The sequence below is a fragment of the Acanthochromis polyacanthus genome, chromosome 5 (genome assembly GCF_021347895.1).
Source record: "Acanthochromis polyacanthus isolate Apoly-LR-REF ecotype Palm Island chromosome 5, KAUST_Apoly_ChrSc, whole genome shotgun sequence".
Taxonomy (NCBI): Eukaryota; Metazoa; Chordata; class Actinopteri; family Pomacentridae; genus Acanthochromis; species Acanthochromis polyacanthus.
Window position 1 is genome coordinate 26067799 of NC_067117.1, and position 22634 is coordinate 26090432.

General features: G+C 39.5%; 1 protein-coding gene across 7 annotated transcripts in view; it reads left to right on the forward strand.

The window, feature by feature from the left end:
* Window positions 1-22634, forward strand: part of LOC110954496 (contactin-4) — a 133735-nt gene that overhangs the window by 95913 nt on the left and 15188 nt on the right. For 6 of the 7 annotated variants that reach the window (XM_051948581.1, XM_051948582.1, XM_051948580.1 and 3 more), the window contains 8 exons: window positions 1056-1183; window positions 1763-1935; window positions 4007-4124; window positions 13477-13635; window positions 15760-15909; window positions 16544-16614; window positions 17034-17268; window positions 17367-17482. In XM_051948581.1, the coding sequence (XP_051804541.1) occupies window positions 1056-1183; window positions 1763-1935; window positions 4007-4124; window positions 13477-13635; window positions 15760-15909; window positions 16544-16614; window positions 17034-17268; window positions 17367-17482 (1150 nt within the window). The remainder of the gene's footprint in view (window positions 1-1055; window positions 1184-1762; window positions 1936-4006; window positions 4125-13476; window positions 13636-15759; window positions 15910-16543; window positions 16615-17033; window positions 17269-17366; window positions 17483-22634) is intronic. The other variant, XM_051948586.1, reaches the window with a different exon arrangement.

The following is a 22634-nucleotide window of genomic DNA, read 5'->3' on the forward strand; positions in this document are numbered from 1 at the left end:
GGTGCAGTAGTGTTTGTAGAAGTTGGAAAAATGCAGATGGACCTTGTCAAATAGAAGATCTACAACATGTAGAGCCACCCGTAAGCACTTGGAGAGTGTCTTTTGTATGAATTATGGCATTAGAGCTTTGTTACAGTGCACAGAAGAAACCACTGTCTTTCTCATCATGATTGTTCTGTTTCCATAGGACTTAATATTCAGTGGTAAAATGATGAAACAGGAACAAAAATCACCTAGAAACCGCTAAAAATCAGCATAATTGAGTTGGTTTACATGTATATTGAGGTGTTTTATAACATATGTTAAAAATGTCATTGTGGTTTGAATTTCGCTGTGTTCCCCCATCACGCTCCCCACGCCGCCCCTTTTTCCCCCCTCACAATTGATCACATCGCCACTAGAGAAACCTTGTAACAAAGGGAAATGTAGTTCACGAAAGTGAGTCACCAGCTGTTACACTCATACAGCAACAAGGTCATCATTCCTCTGTGTAATTGTTGTTTCAGTCACGTCTTCGTCTAGCGCTCTCATCAGGCTGACATTTTTTCAAGTGAGATTCCTCCATATGCATATCTCCATGTTATTACTTCTCAGAAATGTCTTGTAGCGTGTTGATACCATCTCCACGTGTTGGGGAGTGATAAGGCTCCAGGTAAAGATCCCTTTCAAATTGCCTCTCTCCAGTGCCGCCGTCCACCTCATATCATCGTCCTGCCCGGCCCCGGCGGCCCGTTGTGTGTCCAATTAATACGTGCATTTAAGCTCTTGTGCTGTCAATACTATGCTGACCCTACAGCAAATCTGTTCTGCTTCAGCTAAGATAATTGTTATCTTCTGAAGCGTGCAAATAGATTTTTTGGAATAGATTCTAAAACCTTCATTCACAAAGAAGCAAATGGAGGGGGAAAAAAGTTCAAATGGCTCGAGAAATGAGGCCGTATCGCAGCCAGGAAGTAGTTATCTGATTCTCATCATTGTTTTCAATTCAATCAAGAACTGAAGAATTGATAAGCAAATGAAAGATGGGCTGTTTTCAGTGTTGTCGCTCTCCTCAGACAGACTATCATGGAGGACGGGACTCTGCGCATCACGAATATCTCCAAATCTGACGAGGGCAGGTACATGTGTGTGGCCAGGAACCTTTTCGGAACATCCAGCAGCGCAGGAACGCTGGTGGTGAAAGGTATTTTTTATTTTCACTTCAGGTTTCCACTAGCATACCTGCTAAGCCAAAGGTTTAAACTTTTGTTAAAGGGAAAAAAATACCAGCTCAAGCATGAAATTGATAATGAAATATATGGCCGTTTTATGTTCCCGCCTGTTTGACAGACATATAAGTCATCCGTGGTTTTGTCAGCTGTGAGTTATTGTTCATGTAGCTGAGTGAGGGAAACCACGGCCGTCTATAGCTGTGAGTGAAGATATTTTCATTTAATTTGTAAAAAGAGCAGCTCCTGTACCATTTTCAGATTTAGCCTTTTAAATAATGATGATTATAGAGAGAGAGTCCTTTTATTTCTTTGTAGTTGACATCGTGATTGCAGTGTGTTTAATTATTCATTACTGAGTTATGGGAGGCGTTCGCTTCCTAAGTGAAGTTATTTAAGGTCACTTAATTACACTGATAGACCAGAATCTGCCTCAGTATTCTGGGCAAATTAAGCTTTATTACCTTGTTCATTTGGCCGGATTTTATAGAGATACAGTGGTACATAATGTAACAGATAATGGTCTTTTCTTCCCCCTTGCTGTAATGCTGAAGAGCCCACCAGAATCGTGGTGCCACCTTTGAGTTTGGACGCCACTGTGGGACAGAGTCTGGTGTTGCCGTGCGAGGTGTCCAGCGATTCATCCCTGAGTCCCGTCTTCAAGTGGTTTTTCAACGGCAAAGCTATCGATTTCAGCAGGCAGGAGCACTTTGAGATGATTGGAGGGGTATGTATAAAGCGGGTGAATGTTTGTGACGGGCGATTTTAGACAAAGATAACTGTCAGCCATGCAGTTCTTTGTCACAACCCAAAAATATTTATATTCAATGAGACCCACTGCAGTTACACAACATGAAGGACACTTTACTACAATAGAGGCTGTAAATCTTCCCTGTAGGTTAACAGAAAAAATACACATTACACAATAATTGGAAAGGCACTGTAGGACTGATTATTTGCTTTCATGCTCAGAGTTTGAAGAAGACTCATTCATGTCTGTGCATTCAGCATAGAATCGAGGCCAGAGGGCTCATCTCAGTATAAAGACTGAAAGCAGGGATGAACAATGAACGAGGTTTCTACCAACCTTGAAAGCCCACTAATTAACACGTTACGTCCACGTTGTTTTAATGACACAGACATGTTTATAAAGGACAGTATTCAGTTTTAGGGTGAGTTGTGCATGTCAGTACGCTCACCGTGATTTCCCACACAGCTGCGACGTCTTGACACACGTGTTTGCAGTGAATCAGGATGCAACGCTGTCCTATTTTCCAGCAGTGACATGCATCAGCTCCCCACAAAAAAGCAAAATTTTACAGCTCCGTGGTGTGTGAACCTTTACTGCTTCTATGTGTGGAATGGAGCCCTCAAAATCTGTCAAATGACACAACAACAATAATAATAATAGTAATTTAACAAGTTTATTTATATTGTGCTTGTGATTAAAATGTTTTACAGACAGGGCAAAAAACCCCATGAAAAAAATAAACACAAGGATACTCACGAAGAACACTGAACAACAGAAAACTGGTCCAAACCTAGTAAAAGGTTTTCTAAATACATTCGTAGAACCACACCAGGTAAAAAAATTAAGTGCCACATCCAATGAAGGGAAAGAACAGTTGGAATTAAAAAAATAGAGGGTAAAACCACAAACACAAGGCAAAACTCCATAAATAATAGTAAAATAAATAAATACATTATTATTATTATTATTATGCTAATTCCAGTGTAACAACAACAACAACAAAGTTATGCAGTTTAATGTTTTGACAATAAAATATTTTTTGACGTTGCTTTTCGTGTACCACTTAAACAAACAAGATGCAACAAACTACACGAGCAGTTTGGCGTTTTAGGAAATATTGTTTTTGTGCATCAAATTTGAGGCAACAGCTAGCACCTGAGTAGCGTTTCTTAGCATAAGTGCTGGAAACAAAGGGAAACAGCTAGCCTAGCTCTGTCCAAAGGTTGCAAAAAGCTCATATTGGTCCTGTTATTTACTTCTAGCCAAGAAAGTCACACAGGCCTGTTTGAAATGATTGTTTTGTTTCTACAAAATAAGTGATTCTAACTGAGCTTCAGTGTTTGGCAAACCTTATGCTAATCTCCTGCTAGCTGTAGCTTTAAATATATTTATATGTAATAAACACATACAGATGCTGATTTGTTTCTTTAAGCTTTGAGAGGTCGGTTAGCAATTTTTAAAAAATTGTCTGCTGGTTGAAGCTCTTAGACATGCAAGCAGTACTAATGTTCACATCTAATTCTTTGCAAGAAAGGTTTTAGTTAAAGCTTGTGTTACTGTGTGTTGTGTCCGAGGAGAAAGCCTGGGATGGCATATCTCCAGATTGGAGGTGATCTCAGCATATAAGCAAATTAATCAATTACTTTCTGAACAAAGGAGCCCAATTTGTTCAAAAAAAGCATCTCTGAAAATTCTTGCTAGTCACTCATCTGAACTGTGAGGGTAACATGTAAACACAACAAACACTGTTCCAAAGGAAGGAAAACTGTTTCAAAAACAAGTCATTTCTGTGTAGCCGTCCTTACAATGTAAAACTGAATTAATTTGTTTTGCTACACCGTCCTGTCACTTTCTTCCCCACCTCGTAGTTCTGTGGTGAATTCTTCCAAGCTTCTTTTGTGGAGGATTTACAGCACATGACTGAGGAAGAAAATTTAATGTGTTCCTGAGGATTTTACATACTTTTTTTAAACTTTAGCTTTGCTGCCTTTGTTGTTGTTTTTTTCTTCCTTCCAAGACTTTCATATGTATGCGTGTCTGTCTGTAGGGATTTGCGGGTGACCTGATGGTGAGGAACATTCAGCTGAAGCATTCTGGGAAGTATGTGTGTATGGTGCACACTGAAGTTGACACAGTTTCAGCAGCGGCAGACTTAATTGTCAGAGGTATGCTTGTTTCTCATTACTTGTCATCTTGCGGTACGCTTTGTGGAGGTTTTCTATGTGTTTTTTTTTTCTTTCTGGGGAATAAAGAAAGATAAACACCAAAAACAGTTGATGCCACATTTGCAACGATCAGGAAAAACAGACTTTCAGATTGACAAACATGAACATTTTGAAATTGAAATATTATGCTGTCATTAACCCATGGGCTCTAAGATCATTACATTTCACTTCAAGAGATGATAAATAAGCACATTAGCAGTAAAGCTTCAAGGCAATTCAGAGACATCAGAGTCCATCTTTCTGCAGGAAACACTTTCCATACTAAGTTTTTTTCTTTCTTTTTTTTTAGCAAATTTAGTCAATAAATGAATCCAGCTCAATTTAGTTAGGACTTTTCGTACAAATTAAATGTAACACAACATAGTTTACAGATAACAGGAATAAAAATCCAATAAAATAATACAAGAAAACCCTCAAACTCCAACATAATTTTACAAATGAAGGACTCAGGGGTTGAGAAGCTGAGGGAGCGCTGTCATAAATAACACGTGTAACACATCAACACCATGCAGGCCACATTTGATGATGAAACCCAATTACACAGCCTGTTCTCATTCCTACAGTGTTAAAAATGCCATTATGTCAAAGAATCTGGCATCTAGGAGATACACGTGAGGTGTCCTTCTGTGTTGGTGCCATCTGCATCAATATTCAGTACTTATATTAGCTTTTCCAGTTTAAGAAGAAGCCTTTATTTTTCTCAAAAACAAAACAGCACCATCAAATTGTCTTGTTGCATAACTCTGTTGGGGTCAGAGCCCGGGGTCAGCCATGCTAAGGGGCCCCTGGAGCAGGTAGGGTTCAGGGCTTTGCTCAACAGTGGCAGCTTGGCGTCGCTGGGGCTTTAACACGACCTTCTGTTCAGTAACCCAGAGCCTCAGCTGTCAGTGGTGACTCCACTGGTGACTCAGGATTTTCACCCAGGAGACGTGGAGGTTTGTGTCCCCTTACAGAACATTGTTTTATTTTGTGACTTAAGTTTCACTTGCTGTTTGGTCGAGTTTGGGCATCTTAACTGCTTGGTTAAGTTTAAGGAAAGATCATGATTTGGGTTAAAAAAATACGTCGTTTCGGGTTCATGTTACAAGGCAAATTTCTTGAAATATGACACCAGCTAATAAAATTTGGCACCAGTGTCATGGTGTCTATTTCTGACATTCTGTGAGTTTCATAGATCTATCAGATACAACACTGAAGTCAGAGTTCCTGTCTACTTTTAGTAATGCATTTCCTTCCATCTCTCCAGTCTTTATATGTTTCAGTATTTAGCTGCATGTTAATTTTTACATTTTTAGTGTCTCTTTTTTTTATGTACTACATGTAGCTTAGACACTGCCAGGGTGGGTTGTGAACTCTACCAGACTCCCTCAGAGGGGAATTAAACTGTGATAGTGTTACTTATTTAAAACTGACAATTCAGAAAGAGTTGTGTTACCTTGCTGACATGTTTCGACAGCTTCTGCTGTCTTCCTCAGAGCGTCATCTGATGTTTGGTGACGTGTCCTTTTTATCATGTGGTCGGTTTGACAGATCTGTCAGAATCTGTCAAACTGACCACGCCTCCCGCCACCCTGTGGTCTCTGGAGGATGGTGTCCCAGGTATGTGAGAGGATGTAGGCCCCCTCGTCCCGGTTCATGGTGCAGCCCGCCCGCTTGCTGATTTTGATGGCTTCCTTGATCCATCGTTTCTGTTTCTTTGTCTCTGAGGCTATAATCCTCCCCCCGTCCCAGTCCATAATGTGGTTTTGTCTTCTGCAGTGATCCGTGATGGCTGATTTTTTTATTTTCTTTTTCGGCTTTCTGTTTTTGTGCTCTTGTGAGGCGTCCAGTTGTTTCCTTTTGACATTCTGTTTGGTGTTCCTTTCTTCTTGTGTGAAATGACCTGCCTGTTTCACCAATTATGTTTTGTTACATGATTTGCACGGTATTTCGTAGATGATGTTACATTTATCGTCCGGTTCTATTCTGTCTTTGGGATGGACTAATAGCTGCCAGAGTTTTGTATGCGATTATATTGCTGTGTTGATGTTATGTTTCCTCATAATGCATTGTATTGGTTCCGTTATCCCACGGATACAGTGCCTTGCGAAAGTATTCGGCCCCCTTGAACTTTTCAACCTTTCGCCACATGTCAGGCTTCAAAGATAAAAATATAAAATTTTAATTTTTTGTCAAGAATCAACAACAAGTGGGACACAATCGTGAAGTGGAACGAAATTTATTGGATATTTTATACTTTTTTAACAAATAAAAAACTGAAAAGTAGGGTGTGCAATATTATTCGGCCCCTTTACTTTCAGTGCAGCAAACTCACTCCAGAAGTTCAGTGAGGATCTCTGAATGATCCAATGTTGTCCTAAATGACTGATGATGATAAATAGAATCCACCTGTGTGTAATCAAGTCTCCATATAAATGCACCTGCTCTGTGATAGTCTCAGGGTTCTGTTTAAAGTGCAGAGAGCATCATGAAGACCAAGGAACACACCAGGCAGGTCCGAGATACTGTTGTGGAGAAGTTTAAAGCCGGATTTGGATACAAAAAGATTTCCCAAGCTTTAAACAGCTCAAGGAGCACTGTGCAAGCAATCATGTTGAAATGGAAGGAGTATCAGACCACTGCAAATCTACCAAGACCCGGCCGTCCCTCTAAACTTTCACCTCGAACAAGGAGAAGACTGATCAGAGATGCAGCCAAGAAGCCCATGATCACTCTGGATGAACTGCAGAGATCTACAGCTGAGGTGGGAGAGTCTGTCCATAGGACAACAATCAGTCGTACACTGCACAAATCTGGCCTTTATGGAAGAGTGGCAAGAAGAAAGCCATTTCTCAAAGATATCCATTAAAAGTCTCGTTTGAAGTTTGCCACAAGCCACCTGGGAGACACACCAAACATGTGGAAGAAGGTGCTCTGGTCAGATGAAACCAAAATCGAACTTTTTGGCCACAATGCAAAACGATATGTTTGGCGTAAAAGCAACACAGCTCATCACCCTGAACACACCATCCCCACTGTCAAACATGGTGGTTGCAGCCTCATGGTTTGGGCCTGCTTTTCTTCAGCAGGGACAGGGAAGATGGTTAAAATTGATGGGAAGATGAATGGAGCCAAATACAGGAGCATTCTGGAAGAAAACCTGTTGTCCCTGAGGCTGGGATGGAGATTTATCTTCCAACAGGACAATGATCCAAAACATAAAGCCAAATCTACAATGGAATGGTTCACAAATAAACGTATCCAGGTGTTAGAATGGCCAAGTCAAAGTCCAGACCTGAATCCAATCGAGAATCTGTGGGCAGAGCTGAAGACAAACGCTCTCCATCCAACCTCACTGAGCTCGAGCCGTTTTGCAAGGAAGAACGGGCAAGAATTTCCGTCTCTCGATGTCCAAAACTGATAGAGACATACCCCAAGCGACTTGCAGCTGTAATTGCAGCAAAAGGTGGCGCTACAAAGTATTAATGCAAGGGGGCCGAATAATATTGCACGCCCCACTTCTCAGGTTTTTATTTGTTAAAAAAGTTTAAAATATCCAATAAATTTCGTTCCACTTCACGATTGTGTCCCACTTGTTGTTGATTCTTGACAAAAAATTAAAATTTTATATCTTTATGTTTGAAGCCTGAAATGTGGCGAAAGGTTGAAAAGTTCAAGGGGGCCGAATACTTTCACAAGGCACTGTATATGGAATGGTGATTAAACTAATTGGTCAGAGTCTAAGTGAATGAGTGTCGTGACTGAACTTTTAGTTCAAGGATTCACAGAAGAGCAACATCCTTTCTGGTTAGCAGTTGGATAAATATAGTTACTGTTCCTGTTATATAGCACTTCCATTCAGCCAGGAATACCTGATAAATGTCAACACATTACCTGTGCTGCAAGACAGTTAGCCGAGCCGTCAAACAGCATTCTATGGTGTCAAATTTAAATGCTTTCTCAGTAGTATCTTGATATGTGCAGTAGAGCAAGTGGAGCTAATAGAGCTAAAATAATCTAATTAGCTTGGATCAGGCAAACAGTGGATTACCTGAGTTCCCCTTACACATAAGGTCTTATTGACATATGGGAGAGCATCAGTGTGCTCCAGTTAGAAGATGCACATTTTCTCTTAAATGTCATCAAGCTAACACCACTTTTACATGTGTGCAGTGTGATGCTAAGAAGCTGTGAGAAATATCAATAGGATTCATTCACGCTGCAAGTAAGGGTGGTGAGAAAGGTGGTTTTGGCACAAAGTTAGAAAAAATTCCAGGAGTATTTTTCGAACATAAAGATGTTTGTCACTTAGCATAGTTTTTACATGTCATGCATTCTGCTCCGTAAGAAATGAAAAATCATGGGCCTGTGACTGATTTGTAACACATTTGCAAAATTATACACATGCCTCCTCAAGTAGCATGTTCAGTCAGGTATCATTAAGGTTGTACAGTATTTTTACGACTCCCATCAATCACATTTGCATGTTCGTATGATCAGTGAACTTTCCAACAAGGAATGACTCAACTGTGCCAACTTGTACATAAAGGTAATTAATCCAGTTTGTTTGAGTGATATTACTATTTTTAATACATTATCTGATCACATCTTTGGTATGAAATCAACATTAAGCAGTAGTTTGGCTGAAATATTGCCTTGACACCTTTTTGTTCAACACAGCTTTTTAGCTGTTTCATAATCGGAGCTCAAGCTGTTACAACAAGCAATCACATAAGCTTCAACTGTCAAATCAGACATAATCCACTTTTAGTTTTCTCTATTGAAAATCTTAGTGGTTTATTTTATCAGATACACATTGGTCCGTAAACTAGGTAAAAATGTTTCCAAAAATAAAACCAATCGTTCTTGTTTGCATGCTCCTTTTTGTCTCACTTTGAAATGGTTGTGAGTTCTGAGTAAAAAGTCACAGCCTTATTTTCTTTGTTTTCATTCTATTATGAATCCAAAACAGTCTGAAAACTACTGAAAACATTTTGAAAACTTGACCTATAACCATGAAGAATTTGCTTGTAAAAATGTGAGGTTTCCACAACCGAGCGCAGCTGCTTTCATTCACAAAGACACCAAAGCTGTAAAAGAAAAGTCCTGGAAAATAAATTGAAGGAGTGTGTAGCACTCTCAACCAGCCACACTGATACGATTCAAACCGTCAAATAATCACAGCCAGTTAAATGGGAATACATAATCAAATGGAGGGAGAAAGTTCAGGCCCGGCTGTTTGAATAATAACGTAGAGTTTATTACCAAGCAGGAAAATGAGTGTCCAACCTGAATACGCTGCCTTGCTTTATCAAATCCCATGTCATTCATGTTGCTTCCTTTTGTGCTCTCCTTTCACTTGATTAGACCCGGCTCCATAAACAAGCCTTTATGTTTTGCTCTTCTTTACTGTTCTCACAGGACATCAGTGCATGCATATGGTCAAATTAAGTGCACACATTTCTGATACTGCCGTCGCAGCATGACTGCTGCACAACAAACAAATAAGCACAAACAGCATGAGCAAACCAGCCAAACCACGCCCACACAGAGCACTAATTCAGAGTAAGAGAAAAGGCTTACTGAGCAAAGTAAGCTCAGTCTACTCCAAATGGAGCTTATATTTGCACTACATATTGGTTTGAACAGCCCTAAGGGAATACAGTTGGTTATTGTCTGCATTGGACACAATAAACAATCACTAATGATGGAAAATTAAATTGAATTAAATCGTGTAGCTTTGGTGAAACTTGCCAGATTAGAAGGAAAACATTCAGAACTGCCTTTTTTTCCTCTAATAAGTGAATCCATTTTTGCCTCAAGCAGCAAAATACATTTTTTAAAGTGTTTCTCTCATTTGAAAACACTTCATACTTTACCTGATAACGTTTTTTTTTTCACTACATCGAACTGTTTTCATCCACATCTATCAGGTACAGATAGACATAATTTTTTGTGTGAAAGAGACACAAAAAATTATATAAGATTTCCAAATGGCTCCATGTAAGTATGTAGGTTCCATGTGTTTTTTGTATGTCTTATAATAGTATTATAGTCTGATTTGCAATTATTTACTATAAATAAAGTGTCATTTTTCTAACACGACGCAATTATAGGAATTAAATATGAAACTGATAAGCATGATTCATGTTGTTTATGAGGAAGGTGAGGGGCAAATTATGTTTTCCATATGTGTTCCATCTAATTTTGCAGTTTGTAATTAAATATTAAAACGGCCTGCACTTATGTCACCTTATTAACCTTTGTGGTTCTAAAAAGCACTTTGCAAACCACTTTACCACCTGAGCCGAAGCCTCAGCTACCCTCACTGCAGTAATCAAACGTGCCTCAGTTATAATGGCATATGCTCATACTTTTTATGTATGAATTTACACACGTGGACAAAATTGTTGGTACCCCTCAGTTAAAGAAGGAAAAACCCACAATTCTCACTGAAATCACTTGAAACTCACAAAAGTAACAATAAATAAAAAATTATTGAAAATTAAATAATCAAAAACAGCCATTACTTTTGAATTGTTGATTAACATAATTATTTAAAAAAACAAACTAATGAAACAGGCCTGGACAAAAATGATGGTACCTCTATAAAAGATTGAAAACTATTTGACCAGAGTGACATGATTAACTCAGGTGTGTCATTTAATTGACATCACAGGTGTTTCCAAACTCATAATCAGTCAGTCTGCCTATTTAAAGGGAGACAAGTAGTCACCCTGCTGTTTGGTGAAAAGGTGTGTACCACACTGAACATGGACAACAGAAAGCGAAGGAGAGAATTGTCCCAGGACATCCGAAAAAAAATGATAGACAAACATCTTAAAGGTAAAGGCTATAAGACCATCTCTAAACAGCTTGAAGTTCCTGTGACAACAGTGGCTCATATTATTCAGAAGTTCAAGACCCACGGGACAGTAGCCAACCTCCCTGGACGTGGCCGCAAGAGGAAAATTGATGACAAATTGAAGAGACGGATCGTTGGAATTGTATCCAAAGAGCCCAGAGCAACCTCCAAAGAAATTAAAGGTGAACTCCAAGGCCAAGGTACATCAGTGTCAGATCGCACTATTCGTCGTTGTTTGAGCCAAAGTGGACTTCATGGGAGACGACCAAGGAGGACACCACTGCTGAAAAAAACTCATAAAAAAGCGAGACTGGAATTTGCAAAAATGCATGTTGACAAGCCACAAAGCTTCTGGGAGAATGTCCTTTGGACAGATGAGACCAAACTGGAGCTTTTTGGTAAGGCACATCAACTCTATGTTCATAGACTCAAAAACCAAGCATACGAAGAAAAGAACACTGTCCCTACGGTGAAACATGGAGGAGGCTCAGTAATGTTTTGGGGCTGCTTTGCTGCATCTGGCACAGGGTGTCTTGAAAGTGTGCAAGGTACGATGAAATCTGAAGACTATCAAGGCATTCTGGAGAGAAATGTGCTGCCTAGTGTCAGAAAGCTTGGTCTCAGTCGCAGGTCATGGGTCTTCCAACAGGACAACGATCCAAAACACACAGCCAAAAACACCCAAGAATGGCTGAGAGAAAAGCGTTGGACTATTCTAAAGTGGCCTTCTATGAGCCCAGATCTGAATCCCATTGAACATATGTGGAAGGAGCTGAAACATGCCATTTGGAGAAGACACCCATCAAACCTGAGACAACTGGAGCTGTTTGCTCATGAGGAGTGGGCCAAAATACCTGTTGACAGCTGCAGAACGCTCATTGACAAATACAGAAATCGTTTAATTGCAGTGATTGCCTCAAAAGGTTGTGCAACAAAATATTAAGTTATGGGTACCATCATTTTTGTCCAGCCCTATTTCATTAGTTTGTTTTTTTAAATAATTATGTTAATCAACAATTCAAAAGTGATGGCTGATTTTGATTATTTAATTTTCAATAAATTTTTATTTATTGTTACTTTTGTGAGTTTCAAGTGATTTCAGTGAGAATTGTGAGTTTTTCCTTCTTTAACTGAGGGGTACCAACAATTTTGTCCACGTGTGTATACCATTCACAAATTCAAATGGCATTCCATAGGTTTAAAACTGATAGCAGCTAGACATGTATTGCCTGATTAGCACTCTTAACAGTACATTCTTACTACATTATAGCTTACATGAACGTTCTAAGAAAGTACATCACTTCTGAATTTCACATTTCTAACCCTTTTTCACAATTATATATTGTCTCCTCTTGAATGCTCTTATTTTGAAGTCTCACCAAAAATGGAACCTGCCAGCATGGGTGACTTGTATTTTTAAGAGGAACTTGTACATTAACAACCAACATCACAAGCAGAGATTAAAACAAAATGTATTTATTGTTTGTTTTTGGAAAATATAACTAATATTTGACACATGCTCTGAAAAATATTTCAAAATGAGCATTTGCTACCTTCATGCAGCAGTCTTGGTGAACACAGCATCTCTGACTAATGCTTTCAGCCTTCAAGCCACTTTGGTTTGTCATTTTAAGTGAAAAACAAAATGAAACGTTCACCAGATGTGATCCTGACAAAAGTGAGAGATGACTGCTGTTCTTGCAGAGCCTGTTTGTACATGTGAATGTAGCAGCTGTTGCAATAATACACCTTCATCTACGTGTGTCAGTCGTATCTGGACCATAAAACGATTAAAAATAAACAGAACTCATTAGTTTGTGATCTAATTTTGTCTGTTAGATTTCATTTTAAGATTCCGCTTTTTTTTTTTCATCTGTATGTGACATTTTGCATTCGTCTTGTAATGTTTTATACAGTGCTTGCAAGATTTGGGTTTCACTAAAGGTTGCAAAAATGACATGGGATTGAAATTATGTACTAAGAATATTTTGACATCTAAATTACTTACAAGTTAACAAATTATACAAGGTGCAACAATTTACTAGGGATGTCGGTTTGACTTTCATTACCCATTGCCTAAAAGTTTTAGACAAAAGATATCAACATTAATCCACATCTTTTCCATCTGGGTGACCAGGGATATATTATTACTCTATTGCAATACAAGAGATAGTGGAAGTTAAGCTGAAAAAACTCTAATCTAATGTCTAAGTAAATGTAAACAGTCGATGATCTAACCTGACTTCCAGTATAGCTGCAATATTCAGTGCTCCCAATAGAGGCCATTATATCTCCCATAGTCCTGAGCTATTGTTGCTACCAGAGGAAGGAAGCACTTAAAATCTGTGATGGGATGATGCTCTGCTATGCAATCGAACCTGAAGTTTTTTTGTTTTGTTTTGTTGCTGTACACTGACGCAGGTGTCTCTTCTTGTCTGGATGTTGCAGGACCCCCCGGGGCTCCGGAGAGCCCGGTGGTGAGCGACATCACTGACACCACTGTGCAACTGTCCTGGAGCTCTGGACCCGACAACCACAGTCCTGTTACCATGTACATGGTGCAGGCCAGGACCCCCTTCTCTATAGGCTGGCAGACCATGAGGACAGGTAACAGCTGCGCCAGACGCTTTTATTTCTAATTCACGAGTTGCATTTTCGAGAAATTGTAATGTAATAAGTGAATCTATGATTACTAAGGAGGCATTATCTTGTTTCCCAGATGTACTGCAGTTAACAAAGAAAAGCCCTTTTAAAGTTTAGTGAGGTGTCAGGAGCTCATCTTAAGCATCTTACAGACAATTACACATCTTTTTTTCTCAGTCTGCAGTTGATAAATGTCAAGTCAAGTCACCGTTATTTCAATAGCACTAAAAAAACAACAGCCATTAAGTCGAAGAGAAATTTATTTAACATGAAGTATTTGCACAAGTTTAAATATTAAGGTTAACACCTTGAAGTGTTATTTATTATGTAAATGTATCTGATTAAATTAAGAGTTAAGGTTAAGACCACAAATGAACTTAACTAACTGAAATGTGAAGGCTAAGAGCTTACAATAATGGATACAATTAACTTAATTTAACTTTGAATTTAAAGTTTAATTCTACATGGAAAACCCAACAAATGCCAAGTTGTGCTATGAATAAGTGTTGATCTCAAGCAGAATCAGGCTCAGGGAGGATGAACATGTGCCCCGACTGACTGGGGCTAGGGGAGAGGGAAAGAATAGCAAAGATAAAGTTGACAACACCATCCGTCTCTAATTTTAATACAGGATGTAGCGTGTTGAAACTGTAGCTCATCTGAAATCTCATGGAGTGTTATTAATTCACTGCAGCAGCTCATATTCTTGTTCTTTGGAGGTTAAGCTTACAGCAGAGAGATTTAAACAAAAACGATCATCAACTCAAGACATCATCACTTTTTAGCCCCATTACAATAAAGATAGATGCAGAAACAGTGGATTCAAACTACACTGTACGAGTAAATAACAGCCTTTCTGTTCAAATTTGACACTTCAGCCCAATCTGAGACAACTTTTTTGCCTCCCCTCAGAGCCTCAGAGGACTTTTGTTTGTCGCAGTTTCCATTTATAAAAAGAAATTTAAAGTTATATGACATACATGTACTCAGTAGGATAATATAAAGCTGATATTTCAGTATTGGAACTGCTTTTTGAACGAATATTGGCCAATATGTTGGTCAGTCAGGCTCCTACTCAACAGCTACTGTGTGGGGGAAATTGTAGAGTGGACGAGCTCAGCCACAGATTGTCAATCTATTTCTTGTCGTTCGTTCTTTTTTTTAAAAAATAAATAATTACAGTATGTGCTTATGCTTGTTAGGAGGAACACTATTAGTAAGACACAGAAACACAAGAACAAACCCAATATCAGACAGTTGTAGGGAACACACTAAACACTGATGCAATTACAGACACAATCAGCAATTTTCAATTAACTGCTGCAATTTGGCACAACAATAAATCACATCGTCAAAGCTTATAATAGTCACTTTTTATACCATGCAAGCAAGGAAAAGTTAATTTAGTATTTTATGCTTGCAGTTCATGGCGTTTTCTCCACATGGTATCAGAGGCCTCTATTCCAGCTTAGTAAAATTGCCTTTTTAAGGCTTTATGGCCTTAATTCTCTTAAGTCCTGATTATTTTAATTTGTTTACCTGTATAGGTCTTTCAGTCATTAACGCACATTTCAAGTGAAGTTTAAAATTTTAAGTGTCTGCCTTGTGGTAATGTTCTTTCTAATCCAAACTACTTACCGGCTTATTTTCCTCAGACACAAATTAATTTCTTCCTTCTGTAACCTCGACCCTGGTTTAACTCTACAAAGGAAAAGATTTAAAATACGACAAACGGACCGCAGGATGATGTTTAGCTCAGTCTTGTCAGTCACATTAACTGAAGCGACCCCTTCTGACAGCTTGTTCATTCCATTTATTTAATTGCGTTTGTGTTGAAAATTGCATTGTGAGGTTCAGATATTACTGTGCAATATCCAGAATAGTTACAGAGCGTGCAGAGTTGCTGGACCGGTGACATACTGTAATTGGAATAGTATTAAAAGATTTACAAATGTCATCATTTCAGTTTGATGTACTTCACTGGTTTTTGAAATGTCTTTATATATATATATATATATATATATATATATATATATATATATATTAAAAAAGAAAAACACATCTCAATTCTAAATTCTTTAATCCTAGTTCCTGATTCTGTGCCTGGACAGATGATGCATGCAACAGTGAAAGACTTGAACCCCTGGGTGGATTATGAATTCAGGGTGGTGGCAATCAACAGTGTTGGTGTTGGAGAACCCAGCACGCCGTCAAAACAGATTCGAACCAAAGCAGCAGGTATCCTCTCAATTTGATGTTTCTCTTCATAACAAATTAATCAGTCCCACTTGGACGGTGTAATTTAACTGTTTGATTAGCTTCACTTTCTATCAGCGCTCCCTGTGATGCTCCTCATTTGAAATCTCTGCTCCGTTTTCATGCCAGAACTTTGATTACTCGCAACCTAAGCGGAAATTGAATTACACTTTTTAACATTTAAGTATTAACACGAAGCTCACGTGTGTCAGCACCCTGGAACATATGTCAGGATTAATAAATGGCTGCATCAACAGAAAAATGTAACCTATTCGCACATGAAACATGAAAGTGTCTTTTTAGAGCTGGTTCGCTGAGTAATTCCATCCCGCCGATTCAATCACAAGGGAACAAGTTTCCTGTTGCGCCGCGCACATGGGGCTGACATACGATGCTCGGCTAATAACGGCAACGCGCACGAGTGTTGTAATGCCGCTATCAACAAAAACGAATTCCTTCGCTGCGTTATTAACCCCTTTTGTGTAAATAAGAAGCTCTGCATAATAGCTGTGATCACCTCATTCAAAGCTGTGCAGTTTAGCAGAATATTCTACACCTGCAGTAGACCTAACAGTCCAAACTGAGGCATGAATACGTTTCCTTTGTGTCTTCTTAGTTCCCAAGGTTGCACCAGTTAACGTTAGTGGTGGTGGAGGAACTCGAGGAGAACTTGTTATTATGTGGGAGGTAAGAGGATCACGGGCACTTTTGAGTGGGCATTCATTGTGACAGAGTATTCTTCTTTTGATGAGAATGGAATTGTGGCAGAGTTACTGTGTCTGCAGCAGTCTGGCTTCAGTGGAATGGCTTTTAATTAAAGGCTGGGCTTTTCTGATTTGCTGCCTGCTGACTGCCCTTGTTGTGTAAATCAAAATGAAGATACAGAGCCAGTCCAAATTTCATATGTGTAAATCCAGAAATGGGTGACAACTTTACATTTTCTGGATGTGCTCCCAAGAGTAGAAAGGTGCTGCATCGGTGCATTTGTTCAACACTTTGTAAGACATAAAGCGCTTTTTCTGCTTTACTTTAATCCAACTCCCTAATTTCATTTCTGCTGACAGTTGTTTGGGTCAAAGGCGTAACTTTTTCTGTCCCCATCTCAGCCGGTTCCAGAGGAACAGCAGAGCGGAGAGGACTTTGGCTATGTTGTGGCTTTCCGCCCGCTTGGCAGCAGCACCTGGATCCAGACAGTGCTGGCATCCCCCGATGCATCCAGATATATTTACAGAAATGAAAGCATCGCACCGCTGTCGCAGTTCGAGGTGATGGTGGGCGTCTACAACAGCGTGGGAGAGGGACCGTTCAGCCGAGTTGTTAGAGTGTTTTCTGCAGAGGAAGGTGAGCGTGTTCACAAAGTTGATCATGGGAATTCCGCAAAAATGTATGCTTTCATTCCTAATTGCAAATATGCATAATTCATGATTCATCCCATTTAGAGCCCTCTGAGGCCCCGTCGAGAGTCTGGGCCCGCGCTCTCTCTGCCTCTGAGGTCGAGGTGTACTGGGAGCCGATTCCCCCCAGGTCCAGCAGTGAGAAGATCATTGCATACGAGGTAGGATGAAGAAAAGGTAAAATAATAGTGCTACGAGGAATATTCAAACAAGGAGTCGACATTAATCCCAGAATGACTGACAGTACAATAAGCAGGCGCCCATTTGAATGTCACCGCCGATGGTGACAATGTGGAAATATTCTGACATTAAAATACTGCATGTGTTGGAGCAGCACGGCGTAATCTAGAGAATGAAGATATCTGTTGGCAGCTGCTCTAGTCTCCAAAAGAGCTACGCACCCAAGGCTGTCGCAGAGCTGCTATCGAAAAAATAAATAAATTGGACAAAGTGTGCACATCATGCATCACTATAACCCAGATATTCTACATGTTGAGGTTCGCCCCGGTGGCCTGATCTCTGTAAAGAAGCTCTGGGGTCAATGCCAGTGTTTGGTGCAGCCATGAGACAGGAGCTTAAAGCACCATGATGGGGAACAAGACAGTGGAATTTAGCCCAGCTTGGACTATTCATGCTCAACACAGGGAAAATCCATTAAAAATATTCAGCTCTTTATCATAGAAATGTATTTCACAACTTTCTCATCTTAAAAAAAGCTCAAGTTATAATGATTTGTAGATTTTGAAGCCTCTTTAAGTGCAGAATTCCACAATGTAAAATGTTTTTTATTAATCATGTGTGTCCCATTCCTATCTAAAAAAAAAAAAAACAACCAAAAAAAACAAGCGTTAAATCTTTAATTATCTCAGGCAGCTGGATGGGACTAACTCTTCTGACAAAAGTGTCAGCCGCATGTGGGTAGATATTTGTTCAAATTCTCACAATGCCAAGCTTTTCCCAAAGAGGTCTACTGGGATCTTGTGACATATATTCTAATTATTCTAATTTAGAGCTTAAATTGCCTCACAAATCCTGTTTTAATGGATCATTTGAATCAGAGAGGGCTGGGCTCGGTGCCCGCAAATGTACTGAACAGACAGTCAATTATGTTTCACTTTGGTTTCAAAACATCAAATATTGTAATTTGGATTGTCTAATGCTGAGATCTACAGTTAGAGAGTGAATGTCATATCCAGTTAGGTAATTCATTTCAGAGTTCCAGCATTGCGTAAAGCTATAGAAAGACTTTAAAACACACACAATGAAAAGGAGTAATTCAATTTCAACTGATGATTGAATTAATTTACTGACTGATGGTGGAAAACACATGCATACATTCACATGAAAAAAAAAATCTACCTACTAACGGTGTAATTACAGCTCGTCAAAATGGCATTCATGTTATGTGAAGTCTCCATTTCAGTGAAACCCACATATTAAATGGTACACCAGTTGTTGAAGACACTGCATGAATGCACACAAACTGTAGCTTTAACCTTGAATACTTAGATAATGCCCCAACAATTTTGTTCTCGAAGATGGCCTCTACTTCCTTTTGACTAATGATTTAGTTAAGTTGCTAACTAATGTTAGAAAACGCATGCATAGATTTAGTTTGAAACTCCACTTGCTTTATGAGCTGTGCATGAACCCTGACCCTAACTCTGGACAATAAATTTGCTTTTGCTGTAACCTTCCACTGCTTACTTTAACCTTGTACAAGCATTATTCCCTCTGGTCTGCGATCTTGGCTGGGTGCTCTTGAGACAAAGTGTATGTCCTGTTCAGGACATCATTTATTTTTGGCATTGGTTTGAGTGGCGATGGCTCATTCTCCTCATTTTGAGTTAGGGGACAGTTAAGTGGGGTCATACCAGCGGGCTGATTAGGCAGAATTTTGACTCTGCTATTTTGGTACGTCCCACCACCGAGTTATTGTTTGGCCTTGATTTGACGAAGGCCTGATTATAACAGAACTCTGCAGGCTACCACAGTCTGTCATTTTTCACCAGCACATCTGAGATTATTTTCCCATTAGGGCAGTTTTGCACCACATTCTATAAGTGGGGTAACATCCCACAGACCATCTTCCTTAAATTTGTCCCTGACCTCTTCAACTTTCCACCTCATCATCATTCTGCTGTAGGTAAAGAAAACACTATGGATTGTTTGTGTTTCCTTAAACCAATCACAATCGTCTTGGGTGGAGCTTAACAAAAGACGCAGTGATCGTGTTCCCTCAAATTAGTGGTAGGGGAATTGTTTTGGTTCTGTTATAAAAATGAATAATTGACTGCAAAAAAATAAAAAAAAGAAATTTAAAAAAAATGTCAGGGCTTCCTTCCTGCATGATGCGAATCCTCAAACTTAAAAATTTTCCTTGTGGTGGCTGATTTGAGGCATGCAGCGTTCATGAAGGGATGACTATTGCAGAGTTGTGTGAGAATGCATTAATTTTTACCTAGCTGGACTCAATAAACTGGCAACTGCATGTGAGTTGTAAAATGGACAATGTTGGTGCTATATTTACTCCTCATTTAGTTGTGTTTGGCTCTACACAACATCCTGAGGGAAATATCTGGTGTTTCAGCTGCCACGCACATTACTATATTCACCAGATTGGCTACTGTGTTTGGTGAAATACAGGGGAGTATGCAGGGTTGTTGTTGAAAAGGAACTACCTGCTGTGGGAGTGAAAGTCAACCAGAACTAGAGTGGTGGTAATTATTTGCAGGATGATCACAACAAGGAACTCATTTCACATTCAAGTCATCGTGTGATCCACTGTTAAAGTAAAATTTACAGGCTATAGACACATTAAGGTTGAACTCTGAGGTAAACCAACAATGCAGGTATTACTTGCTCAGTAGACACAGTTGACTTACTTATTTGTTCTTCTTCAGTGTTGTTGGTTGTCACTGCACTGTCACTAAAATGGCTGCTTGTTTGGTGTTTTGAAAGCATCACCAGAAGTGTAGCTCAGTCCCTCTGTGTTCCTACACAGAAGCCTTTTCAGCTACTTTTGCACTTAAAGTGAGATTTCTTCTACTTCATGCATGCTGGTATTGTGTGCTGGACTTTCCAAAGGCAGGTGGGTAACATTAAAAGCTGCACTTGAACAGACTGGACTCTGCAAGCTGCTGCTAACATGCTGGTTTTACATGCACCCTGTGTAGACACTGTAGAAGTACTACACATTTGGATTTAGACTCTCTAGATTTTGTTCTATATGATTGTAATGGTGATGACTTATCACATGGAGATAATACTGTGAACATGAGTACCTCGCTTGGTTGGGCTTTTGATTGAGGGGCCAAACTGTGCCTTTTTTTTTTTCTCAGAGACATACAGAAAGTGTGTTATTAGACCTACTTTTCCCGAGACCCAGAAAACAGTTGGACTATAAACTTTTCTACCTGTTGTCCTCGAGAGGAAATCCAGAAATAACCTCTGTAATCTCCCAGAAGAGGATACCCAAATCCTCCCACAGTGAGTTCCTCTCTCCAGTCAAAGACAAAGGAGGAGGAAAGTGAAACTGGAGAGCATTGCCCATTCACAGTCTGTTGTCCATACATGCTGCCAGAAAAACAGCACTTTGCCCGAAGTTATTATATCAGAGGCTTTTAGTGATGGGGAACTGGAGAACATTTAGTACTTGTTGCACAATTTTTTCAGAGAACAAATTAGTTTTGAAACTACTGATTTTGTCCACCGTTTAAAACAAAAAGTGACTTCCCGTTGTACAGCATGTTCTTTGTGACACATGATTACGATTCCATGGAGGACTCTGGAGAAGAGAGGATATAGTTAATGTGCAGATGCAAATGTTATCTCCGTCACCAGAGGCTAAGCAGCCAGCTGTGGAGCAATGATCCTACAAAGCTCTTGTTTGGAGCTATACAAGAGCCAATCTGTTCCAGCAGGGTGTTGGCCCAAAGGGCTCTCCATGCATCTTGGCCAACAAATACCACTTAGACACTGGTAGCAACATCTTTGACTTTAGTGTCCTCCAACATGTCTCCTTGTTCTTGATGTATTCCAGATCACAGTGGCACAAGTACACAAAAACAAGTAGTTGTCTAGTTGTGCTCTTCCATCCTCCTTGTATAAAAAACACATCTCAGTTTGTAATTGAGGAATCTCTGTCTGTATGCCTGTGTGTAGCTGTCTGTTCTTTACTTTTCTCATCAACTGTTCACCTAATCTGCTTCACACTTGGCGAGTGCAAAGCTGGGGCATCAACTAAGTGCAGTGTTGAGTTTGAAGTTGCTTGGATGAGTGCTTTTCATGCTTTGGCTAAAAGTTGGGGTTCAATTTTGCAGCAGTACCCTTAATTACTTGGCCGCTTATGGGCGGGGCCTATTTGTAACATCATCAAATGATGCATGTGTGACATCACATGGTCAGCTTAGCATTTAGTAGCTAGACTGTGTATGTTTTGCAGATATCCAAAATTCAATGCTTCCTGATCAAAAAGAGCATTTCATTTCAATGTCACTCTTCCTCTCCAGGCTTCAGTTATCAACATTTCCATTCATCTCTGGACAAATTACATCACTTTGACCATTTATGTGAAGTATCAGCTGCCATAATCACAATGGTGTTTGAAATGTTATCTGGACAGATCTGAACATCTTTAATGTTATACATGTCTGGGAGAAAAAATAAAGCTACTTACACTGTAATTAAAACTAGTCAAAATGCCATTAATTTTATTTTATCAAGCTTAAATGTTAAATGTTACAACAGTTGTTCTGACAGTAGATGCTGAACTAATGCATATGAGCCATGACTGTAGTTACTTTCTTGCAGCGAGTCGCTCCTCAGTGGTATTTTTGTCATTTGTCGCTCTGTTTGGAGCAGCTGTTTGAAAGGTACGAAAGAAGCAATGTGACTGGCTGAGAGGATAATGATTCATCACCACACCCTTCAAACTATCTCCCTCTTCATCAAACCCATCATTCACAACGCTGCTTCACCTACACGAACATAAATAGCGGGAGCATTTAGTTATCTCAGACTGAATGCACAGGACCTAATTGCAGCTCCAAGTGTTGACAGAGTGAGAAAGTAAAAAAAAAAAAAAAAGCATCAGCACACTCCACGCCTGCCTCTCAGCAGTTTAAATTACAAATCTGTCATCACCATTAGAACTATAGTTGCATATAAAAGCCTTTCACTTTGCCAGGATTAACTTGGGTTAGGACATTCTGACATGTCACTGTAGGAAAAGAGGAGGTGTAAATAAAAAGAGGAACGTGAATGGCCGATTTCCATGGAGCTGCTTTGGTTTCAGAGTCCTGTTATTGTGCA